At 39.7% G+C, this 11,223-nt stretch overlaps 1 protein-coding gene and 1 long non-coding RNA gene across 3 annotated transcripts; one reads left to right on the top strand and one right to left on the bottom strand.

Annotated features, from left to right (window-relative positions):
* Positions 1 to 272: 272 nt before the first annotated feature.
* LOC145653443 (uncharacterized) lies at positions 273 to 3,659 on the bottom strand. 2 transcript variants are annotated; one of them, XR_014119716.1, is made up of 4 exons: positions 3,409 to 3,659; positions 2,094 to 2,247; positions 1,831 to 2,004; positions 273 to 1,688 (listed from the first exon to the last, which is right to left on the bottom strand). It is a non-coding gene; the product is annotated as an uncharacterized LOC145653443 (long non-coding RNA). The 2 variants fall into 2 exon arrangements; XR_014119715.1 differs by having other exon boundaries at positions 1,831 to 2,247.
* A 1,037-nt stretch (positions 3,660 to 4,696) lies between these two features.
* On the top strand, positions 4,697 to 11,200 carry LOC113586894 (transcription factor-like 5 protein). The gene is made up of 6 exons (XM_081706825.1): positions 4,697 to 6,003; positions 6,121 to 6,277; positions 6,447 to 6,618; positions 6,866 to 7,079; positions 10,087 to 10,228; positions 10,364 to 11,200. The coding sequence occupies exons 1-6, from the start codon at positions 5,306 to 5,308 to the stop codon at positions 10,493 to 10,495; spliced, it is 1,515 nt and encodes a 504-aa protein (XP_081562951.1). The 5' UTR covers positions 4,697 to 5,305; the 3' UTR covers positions 10,496 to 11,200.
* Positions 11,201 to 11,223: the final 23 nt, after the last annotated feature.

Below are 11,223 nucleotides of genomic sequence, written 5' to 3'. Positions count from 1 at the left end.
TTACATGTCAGGGTTTGGTTTAGGTCAAGAAACTAAGCTAAGTTACAGGCAAGATAAATGAAAAGCATTGCACTTCAGCAACATTCACAGATTGTATTACCTACATTAGCATTTGTATAACATTCATAACTGATTAATAAGCAGTTAATGAACGTGTGGGTTAACTGAAAATTTAGAAAATGTGTTGTGTTCCAACTTTAAGTAACTGGAAAACACTAATATGTCCATGCAATGGCTGTAGAACGTGTGTGGTTGAGTACCTTTGTCTAAAATGGGTCTTAAAACCTGTATAATATGGTTTTAGGTGAGTTTTACTTGCTGAGGGTCTGGTGTTTGTGAGTAGGTCTGCCCTTTTACGCGTTTTCTCAGTCTGATAACTGAAGTGCCAGTTCATGAGCTTACTCAGCTGCCATGTAAAGTAACCTTTATTCATGTACTCAATTGGAAATGAAAGGAACAAGAAATGGATCTTTTTTTTCTTTTATGTACAAGAAAGCAGAAACAAGAATTGTTCGGCTCGCCTGTAGTCCGTGAACCTCTCGTTAATTGGATTTCCTTTTCTAATCCTAAAATAGAAAAACAATGACATTTCTGTATTTTATATAAATAATGAATTAAGGAAAGAAATGCCATTTTCTACAACGTAACTAAAAGCAAACACAAACAAAAAAAAATCAGCATTAACAAATATAAATTAAAATGACAAGTTTTTAAATACCTAATTGTGGCTAATTATGGGTTGGGCTGCAGGTTTTAACGTAAACCAGATGTTTTAATGCTGTTAACATTAAACTCCATATATTTTGAAACTATTCTGAAATGATTCTTTCCGTATATTGAAGATAAGTACTTGACATGGACATGGTGGCATGGTGTGTTAGTGAGTGCTGCACTAGTGTGTGTGATCAGGCACAGCAGTGCTGCTGGAGTTTTAAACATTGTGTTCACTCACTGTCCACTCTGTTAGACACACAAACCCCACTGTCCACTCTATTAGACACTTGTGCCTTGTTGGTCCACCTTGTAGATGCAAAGTCAGACAGTAGCCCATCCGTTTCTGCACCAGTTAGTCACTCTTCTAGGCACCGGGCAGTGGTCACAGGTCATTATTGGCTGGATGTTTCTGGACTGACACTGAGGTATGTATGCAGATAAACAGATGGACTACAATCTGTAATGGTCTAAACACGTATGTACATGATAGACTTGATAAAATGGTCAAATAGTTTAGATATAAGATGTCAACAGAAAACAAATTGAGGCACAGTGAAAAAGTTTTGCAGTTAATGAATTTCCTCCAAAGTTACTCTTATTCTCCACCAGGGTGAACTAATTGAAATTTCCTTTTATTTATATATATATATATATATATAAAACAGGAAATTGCTTGTAGATTTTGCATGTTAATTACTTAATTGCAAAATAAATATTCATTTTGGAACTTTATCACTACCACTATTTGTTTTCTATTGACAAATAAGAAATTGTCCCGCTTATAAAAATAGTCATCCAAATAAGTATAATTAAAGCACTTCCTTGGTGACAGATGCACAACACAGGAACCCAACTGCCTTTTCAAAGTTAGTTATTAATCTGCCAATAAAATGAAATACTTTTTGGGCTTCATGCAGATGCAGTTAAACTCCAAGCCAAGGTGTGTAATCAACCATTCCAGTCAGCCAAGATCTCTGAAAAAGCAGTGAAACATCTTTAGAACATGTTACACCTGTCACCAGGAAAACATAACATTTTTAAATTCAACTATAGATTCATTAATGTTTCACCTAGAGTTAGTTACATTTAGTGGACAGTGATCCAAGTGCACTTTACCTTAGTTTCCTTGCTTCCTTGCTGAAGTGAAAACAGAGCACTGGATGTTCTCCCAGGACAGGAATGCAGGACAAAAGTCTATTTCAGTGATTGTGTGACTGGTTATCATTTTACGCAGTTGTTTTTGTAATAGCAACTTTCTCCATCAATAAGTAAAGTTTTAAGAAATTGAATCTGAAAGTCAGAAAATGGAACTGTCAAAGAAAGTGAAATGATTTATTTCCTATTCAAAGACAAAGGAAGACAAACTTTACCTCTTTTACCTTCAGTGTCCAGGATTTCAATGCCCTGTGCATCTGTCAGTACAAATAAGTCTTCAGTGTCCACAGCTTCTCTGACTTTGTCAAGCATTACTGGAACATTCTGTAAACCACAATATAATGATTCTGTTGGGAATCAGCTTCCCCTCTCCAAGATCTGCAAGATGAACAGATGTGAGAAACAAAACTAAAATTAGAAATAGGTTTAAGTTAGGTTTTAGATTTTAAAAGTGGAAACCCACTGATAACAGAAGCATTATTACAATCAGAGCAAAAACTGCAGTTTAACTAGATCAAGAATTTTTGGAAAAAGTATGCATAGAAATAGATGGACTTCAATTTGTAATTATAAAACTCCAAAGTTCTTATATACATTTCCATTAATTGCAAGTTATACAACCTTATGCCCTGCCAAAACCTGGCACAACATTGCAAATGTTGCAAAGGATTACTGCAATGTGATAATTGAAGAAAAACATTACGTTAGTAGTTATTTTACCATAATGACCCATACCCCTCATCTACGCTATTAGCTAACACGCTGACTTACTGACAGATTTTTGGTGTTAAAGCTGTATTTTCTGAACAAGATACACATTCATAAAATTAAACACTTTGCTAATATAAATTTCTACCATTAGTTTTAAGATAAATGAATTAACACCAACACTGGTGATTCTATTCTAGCTTCTTACATTGGTGAGCTAAGCTACCTAATGTTATTACTAAAAAAACCTTTTTTATTCAAAGGTTTAACCGCATACCCAGAAAATCTGGCTGATATTTTCCCCAGTCAAGTCATCCTCTAATAAGATGATTCGAGTATTACCCTAAAGAGCATTAACAAGTCCATAGTGTGAAGTTCCCATAAAGCTTCTCTTCTGCAGCAGAACGGTACCGTTTACGTGCCCCATAGACATGTATACATGACCTGTATAACCTGTTACTAACTCCCTCTTAGGCATGAAGTAAGAAAATGTATCAATAGAAAGTGAGCAAAAATCTAAATATGTCCAATTATAATATTCCATGTATTTGTTTTTGATGCATTGAAAAAAATATAAAAATCCAAAATTCAAAATAAGGAGATGTGTGGTTCTCCGTTTTACTATTTTAGGGTTTGAAACGGAAACCCATTCATGAGCAGCACATGGACCAGGACATATTTACATACAATAACATTTACATATATTTACATATTTCCTCCACCAAGATGACCATACCCAAACTGCAAGGTACCCCACTCTGGAGAGCCACAGTTTACTTCTTATCCCCCACCCACCCAAAGGTTAGATTAGATTAAACGAGTTATATTTACCTAAAGAAACAAAACAAGTCTTGTTGGCCAAAGTATTTGTGCCAGTCTCAGGTGACCTTGTTAGAAGCGTCTGATCCGGCAGCCTTGGTCTGTATCGTAACCTTCTGATCCGGCAGCGCTGGTCTGTATCGTAACCGTCTGATCTGTATCGTAACCATCTGATCCGGCAGCGCTGGTCTGTATCGTAACCGTCTGATCCGGCAGCGCTGGTCTTTATCGTAACCGTCTGATCCGGCAGCGCTGGTCTGTATCGTAACCGTCTGATCCGGCAGCGCTGGTCTTTATCGTAACCGTCTGATCCAGCAGCGCTAGTCTGTATCCTAACCGTCTGATCCAGCAGCGCTGGTCTGTATCGTAACCGTCTGGTCTGTATCCTAACCGTCTGATCCGGCAGCGCTGGTCTGTATCCTAACCGTCTGATCCGGCAGCGCTGGTCTGTATCCTAACTGTCTGGTCTGTATCCTAACCGTCTGATCCGGCAGCGCTGGTCTGTATCGTAACCGTCTGGTCTGTATCGTAACCGTCTGATCCGGCAGCGCTGGTCTGTATCGTAACTGTCTGATCCGGCAGCGCTGGTCTGTATCCTAACCGTCTGATCCGGCAGCGCTGGTCTGTATCCTAACCGTCTGGTCTGTATCCTAACCGTCTGATCCGGCAGCGCTGGTCTGTATCGTAACCGTCTGATCCGGCAGCACTAGTCTGTATCGTAACCGTCTGGTCTGTATCGTAACCGTCTGATCCGGCAGCGCTGGTCTGTATCGTAACCGTCTGATCCGGCAGCGCTGGTCTGTATCGTAACCGTCTGATCCGGCAGCACTAGTCTGTATCGTAACCGTCTGGTCTGTATCGTAACCGTCTGATCCGGCAGCGCTGGTCTGTATCGTAACCGTCTGATCCGGCAGCGCTGGTCTGTATCGTAACCGTCTGATCCGGCAGCGCTAGTCTGTATCGTAACCGTCTGGTCTGTATCGTAACCGTCTGATCCGGCAGCGCTGGTCTGTATCGTAACCGTCTGATCCGGCAGCGCTGGTCTGTATCGTAACCGTCTGGTCTGTATCGTAACCGTCTGATCCGGCAGCGCTGGTCTGTATCGTAACCGTCTGATCCGGCAGCGCTGGTCTGTATCGTAACCGTCTGGTCTGTATCGTAACCGTCTGATCCGGCAGCGCTAGTCTGTATCGTAACCGTCTGATCCGGCAGCGCTGGTCTGTATCGTAACCGTCTGATCCGGCAGCGCTGGTCTGTATCGTAACCGTCTGATCCGGCAGCGCTAGTCTGTATCGTAACCGTCGTAAACGTCGGTTGGTGTTTTGGCAGTGAGCGCGAGCGTTATTAGAATCCTTCCCCATTAACTCTTGACTTCATACGAGACTTCTCGAGACTCAGCGCCTGCAGTTTACTCAGGTAACGTAACCGCAGCTCTTCTTCCCCTTTCTTTCTTTTCCTTTTTTAAACATCGTTTTTTGTGTGTTGTATTGTCAGTACAGTTATCTATACACATAGCTAGTGGGCTAAATTCTGCTAGCTGGTTAGCTATCTTAGCTGACAGGATTAGCTAACCTAGCTAGCCTACCTGACTTGCCTGCGCGAAGATCAACTCCAAGCGGGAAACAAAGGTAGTAAGCTAACGTTAATGTCCTCGAAACTAGCGTTAGCTTTAGCATGTTTCACAAAATAGCTTTTAGCTAGCTATGTTCTGTCATTAAGAAACAGAGTACTAGTTAGATGATGGGAGATATAACGTTTTAAGCTTATAATCAAATCCAGAAATGTCTTGACAGCCATCTAGTTAGTTAGCTAACTTGCTAGTGTTTTGCTAGCTACCGAATGAAGCGTCACTAGCCTGATTTAAGAGGGACAGTTTACTAACAGTTTTTCTCTCTCTGCTTTTTAAAGAATGACCACCTCAGTAGCGTGCAAAGCACTGCATGTAACACCATCTGTGGGACAGTACGTATCTGATCCGGTCAGTGTCCTTGTCAACCAAAATGGCTGTGATCAAGGCTCGGTCGTCACTTCTGAGTATAACCTCTTGGAGATGACAGAGGTAGAATACACCCACCTTCAACATATTATTCAGTCCCACATGGAAGCGCAGGCTGTTGAACAAAACGAGTCAGAAGAGGTCAAGATACACCAGCTATCTAATATTGAGGGAATCCTCACTAACCACCCCAAGAGTGAGAGCGACTGCATGGCTAGCTCACCCCCACATACCACACCTGTTGGTCAACCAAGTGCTTCAGGTCCAATGTCTGTAGATGTACAGTACACCATTTCCGCATCTGCTCATGAAGGACCGGTAGACATTCGGGAAGTTAAAATGGTCCTGTACAGTGATCCAGGGAGCGGTGCAACTGTGGGGGAGAGGACGCCAACCAGCTACAGCGAAGTCCCAGATTCCGTGCTGGCGAAAGTGAGATGTGCCGTGGAGACTGCCAGGGAGCGGGGCATGGATCCTTGTGAACACAGAGGGGCAGCTCCTCTAGAGGGGAGATCCAATCCAGCTGCACGTGTGTGCTTGGAGAAGAGGTTTAACTGCAGCCCTTCTGAGCTAAGCAGACAGCAGGAGTCACAGGCAGCAGTTTTGAATACGTATGTTCTATCAGTCATTCCTACTTGTTATTTATTTATGAAATATGTTTAGCAAAAATGATGTTTAGCATAAGTGTTCTGTCTTTGCTGTGTGTGTCTACATAATACTTTTCTCAGATTTTTGTCAATGTTTCATCATTCCACGGATGTACGAAGCATAGCAATGCATTCAAAGTCAGAAAAATGGACAAAGCCAGACAAGACAGCTGCAGTAGAGTGTGCTTATCCATGTGGAGGAGCTCTCCTCAACACTCTGGCTCCCACTCGAAGTCAGGTACTCAAGAGTAAATGAATTTGAAAATGTATGAGAGTTTTGTCACTTTGAGGACTGTTTCTAGGTATCGACCTTGCAGTCATTCAAGATTTTGTGAATGTAGAATTTTTTAAATAACAATTTGAGCTCTATTTCTTGCAATAGAATTCATAAAATCATTATATTCTAGGGTTCAGGTCACTTCCCTCAGATATTGCAGGGCAGCAAACATCCAGATATGGTCGCTCCCAGGAACTTTACCTTCAGTTACAGACCAGATAAGAAAGCTGACTCTCTGTTAAGAGCCTCATGTATCATTCACACTGACGCAGCTGGTGATCAAGGGGGGATCAACCTTGAAAGTAGGTGTCATTTTAGAACCCTTAGTTGCTTGCCTTTCTTCGTGGTAATACATGTGTGTGAAAGGATACATTTTAAAGAATTGATCTTTTTCATCTTTTAGTTAAAATGTCAAGATTTGGTCTGCCATCTTAATTTTCTCCCATACCTTACATAATTGTTTATATATTTTGCTGTGCTCCTTTCTACTGCAGTCTTCTCCAACAGTGTTTTTTTTTCTTTTACATTTCCCTTGCTGTGGTTAAAAAGACAAGGTGATGGGGAAAGAAGCCCCTCCAGTGAAGCGTGCTAAGACACGAAGACCCAGGTCTGTCCAGGTTCGGGTGCCCAACATTGTACAGGGCCCCGGAGACTGGAAATCATCGAGTGTGATGCCTGGGTCCAAACCTAGTAGGAGAACAGGATCTCCTCTAGAGATCACTCAGCGCAGGGAGAGACACAACAGCAAGGAGAGAGACCGCAGGTAGAAGTCCTGTCCTAGTGGTGTCAGTTTAATGGATCAAAGTTTTCAAAATTGCCATCATTATCAGCTGGTCAGAGCACTGCTCTGGACCCCAGATTTCAAACTTTACCCCATATACACCACAGACAGCATGAGGATGTTGTTAACAGACTGAATATGCATGCGTAACTGTATCTACACGATCACGATGATTTCATTTATTGGTGTTTGTAAAAGTTAAAATGTTTCATTGAATATACAGTTGTGTTGAAAATAATAGCATTGTGTTTACAAACATGAGTAAAGCTCAGAATACTTATAATATTTTTTATTTCCATGCATTGGGAACACTGCACATTATATTCTAAATCAAAACATGAAGAAAAATATATACATTTTTAAATTACTTTACAGAAAATGAAGATAATGAATATTGGGCTGTTAAAAAAAAATAGCAGTGTCTGCATTTTTCTTCACAAACCTTTACTGCATAAACTGAAAAATCTTTAGGATTTAGCATTGCTGTGAATCACTAAACTAATATTTAGTTGTATAACCATTGTGTCTGAGAATTGCTTCACATCTGTGTTGCATGGAGTCAACCAACTTCTGGCACCTGTGAACATTGTAACCTCTTCAGCACATCTATTCCAGCCCAGGATGATTTGAAAACTTTCCACAATTCCTCTGCATTTCTTGGTTTTGCCTCAGCAAAAGCATTTTTGATGTCCCCTCACAAGTTTTCTATCGGATTAAGGTCCGGGGATTGGGCTGGCCACACCATAACTTTAATTTTGTTGGTCTGGAACCAAGATGCTTGGTTTCTTGTTGAAACACTCATTTCAAGGGCATTGCCTCTTCAGCATAAGGCAAGTATTACCTCTTCAAGTATTTTGATATATGCAAACTGATCCATGATCCCCGGTATGCGATAAATAGGCCCCACACCATAGTAAGAGAAACATCCCCATATCATGATGCCTGGACCACCATGCTTCACTGTCTTCAGAGTGTACTGTGGCTTAAATTCAATGTTTGGCATCTTGACAAACTGTCTGCGGCGCTTGGATCCAAAAAGAACAATCTTACTTTCCATCAGTCCACAAAATGTTTCTCCATTTCTCTTTAGACCAGTCTAGGTGTTCTTTTGGCAAATTGTAACCTCTTCAGCACATCTTTTTTTTTTTTTTTTAAACAATGGGCCTTTGTGGGGGCTTCTTGACGATTAGATTAGCTTCACACAATTGTCACAGTACTCACAGGTAACTTCAAACCGTCTTTGATCACCCTGGAGCTGATCATTGGCTGAGTCTTTGCTATTCTGGCTATTCGATCCATTCGAATGGTAGTCTTCCGTTTTCTTCCACGTTTCTCTGGTTTTGCTTTTCATTTTAAAGCATTAGAGATAATTTTAGCCGAGCATTTTCTGCACTTCTTTATACATTTTCCCCTTTCCAATCGATCTTTTAATCAAAGTACGCTGTTCTTCTGAATAATGTCTGGAACGACCCATTTTTCTCAGGTTTTCAGAGAGAAATACATGTACAACATGTGTTTGCTTCATCTGTAAATAAGGGCCATCTGATTGACATCTGTTTTTCCACAGAATGAATGACCTTACTAATTGAACTCCACACTGCTATTATTTTGAACATGCCTGTTTCAATTAATTATTCAATTACACAAACTCAGCATGCATATCATGAATTTTGGGTCTGATGGTTTTCTATGACTCTACTACACCTCCTGGGAAGTTATTTGCCATGTAGTAATATAATTTCTACTAAAAACAGTGATTGATCTGGTTAGTCATGTTGGACTGCTATTATTTTGAACACAACTATTTTACAGAGATGGTTGTAAAATATAAACATTTCAAGTTAAAGTAAGAACAGAGAATGTACAAATATTTTGAATTACAGGTTTAGTTAAAGTTTGTTTGCCTTGGTTGCATGTGTGAAAATGAGAGAAGACGTCAGTCTATATTTGCCTCAAGAAAGACTTCTGTCTACTATTTACAATCCCAGACTGCTGAGGAAACAGAAATGATGGGAATAGGGGCCTCTTATAGAGACCCAGAAAATGCATCCACTCTGCTAAGACATTTTGTATTTGTCCTGTCCTGTATTTATTATTGTTTATTTAATGACATTTTAGCACTATATTGGACTGTTTGCACTTGTGTAGCATGTTGTCTGTTGCATTGTTGTTTTGTGTTGCACCACGGTCCTGGAGGAACATTGTCTCGTTTTTGTTGTGCACTTGTATATAGCTGAAATGACAATAAAACCTCTTTGAACCTTTGAACAGCACATGAACATCTACAAAATCTGTCTGAGCACTGTTTCACTGAACCAGTCGCACAGCCCAGGCAGAAATGGACATGAAAGGAACACCAGTTCCACTGAGCAGTTGTCCTCTCCATGACGGAAAGAATATTCTCATCTGTACCCACTGTACTTGCCTCTGGCCAAACCTCTGTTCCATTGAATGAGTTTTTCTAACAGCAGGAGACATCATAAATGCTCAGAGATGTCAGCTTCTTTCTGAAAACAACAAATTCAGTATCCTAGATTATAAATGTTAACTAAACCATGAGTGTTTGAAAGCAGTCTGAGATTGTTTAATTTGCAATTTAAATGTCACTATTATTTAAGATATGGTGAATTGTACATTTTTGTTTACAATTTTAAACCTAGAAACTTTAATTGCAGGGGACTAAAACTGTTTTGGCACATATTTATACAGGTGAAATGAAAAATTTGCTTATACTTATTGCTTATACTTCTGATTTAAAAAGGAATATTTATTATTTTTTCTTCATTCATATTATGATTAAAATTTTGTAATTATCAAATTGTGAACCCAGTATGTTGAATCGAATTTAATTGTAACTACTCATCATTACACTCCTTTTCATCGGTTTAAAAAAATAAAATTGTAGAATGTGTAATTTGTTAGGTGACAAGCCTCCTAAAACCTCACATTTGATCACAGACTTCACATTGTAATGTATCCTGTTTGGCAGGAGAAGGATACGGCTGTGCTGTGATGAGCTGAATCTTTTGGTGCCGTTCTGCAACACTGACACTGACAAAGCCACAACGCTACAATGGACTACGGCCTTTCTCAAGTACATTAGAGAGATGTACGGAGACTCCCTCAAACAGGTGCAGCATCCACCAGACTGGATTTATAGTCTTTATCAGTGAGAACGCTTTTGTACAGTTCTCCATGACCAAACAAGGCCAATGAGTGATGATATAATTACTCTCATCCTGTAAAAAACATCTCTTCTGCTTCAGGACTTTCAGAACACGTTCTGTGGTAAGACTGGCATTCGGATCAAGCCCAGCTGTGACCAAGCAGTCCAGGACTGCCAGGGTATGGCTGTGAGTGAGCCAGGAATGACTGACCAACCCAGCCCTGCACAGTGATTATATGTACAAGTCAGATTTCAGGTTTTAGGTAGCATTGTTTTCAACCGCAGCTTGTCCCTTTATTTATGGACTATACAGTCTATTATAATTTATTTTACAAAGAAGAGGAACGTGGGAATAAAGACTTCTTAATTTGTGCCTCTGTATGACATTAATGTTTTTCATATTGTTCATAACAAACTCCAGTTTATACTGGAGCAATATCTCCTAATCCTTCACCTGTATTCTGTAGCTTCATACATTTTAAATATTTAAATATAACCACCTGCCAAAGTGCCCTCGTAATCCGTGGAATAGATTTGTTTTCGTTGGTGTCTTTTCTGCCTGTATTGTTGTGTTAGTTGTGTCAGCTCCAAAATTTGTTCCCCTGAATCAGGTTCTGGGATTGTTTTTTTTAAACTATATGATTGTGAGCATACAGGACTAAACCTTTTTACTGAAAAGAGCAAACTGCTATACAAGACTCAAACAACAGATGGCGGTGTTCCTCCATGAGATCACATAAGTGACCGTGTACTTTCAGTTTGATACTTCAGTTTAAAGTCATATAGTTTTAAAATAATATTTGCATTTTAATGAATACATCTGCAGTTTAACTCATTTGTATTTCATTAAGGTTTATCTCCTCTGTTCACAGTAAATTAACAAAAGCTTGTATTTGGTGCAGATTTTAGTCTGCTTATATTTATGAATAGCTTTTGTTTGTCAGTGGGTTTTAATATATA

Source organism: Electrophorus electricus, chromosome 24, assembly GCF_041902795.1.
Source record: "Electrophorus electricus isolate QZ-2024a chromosome 24, ASM4190279v1, whole genome shotgun sequence".
NCBI lineage: Eukaryota > Metazoa > Chordata > Actinopteri > Gymnotiformes > Gymnotidae > Electrophorus > Electrophorus electricus.
Note: the sequence above shows the minus strand (reverse complement) of the source record. Positions and strands in the feature narration are given on the sequence as shown.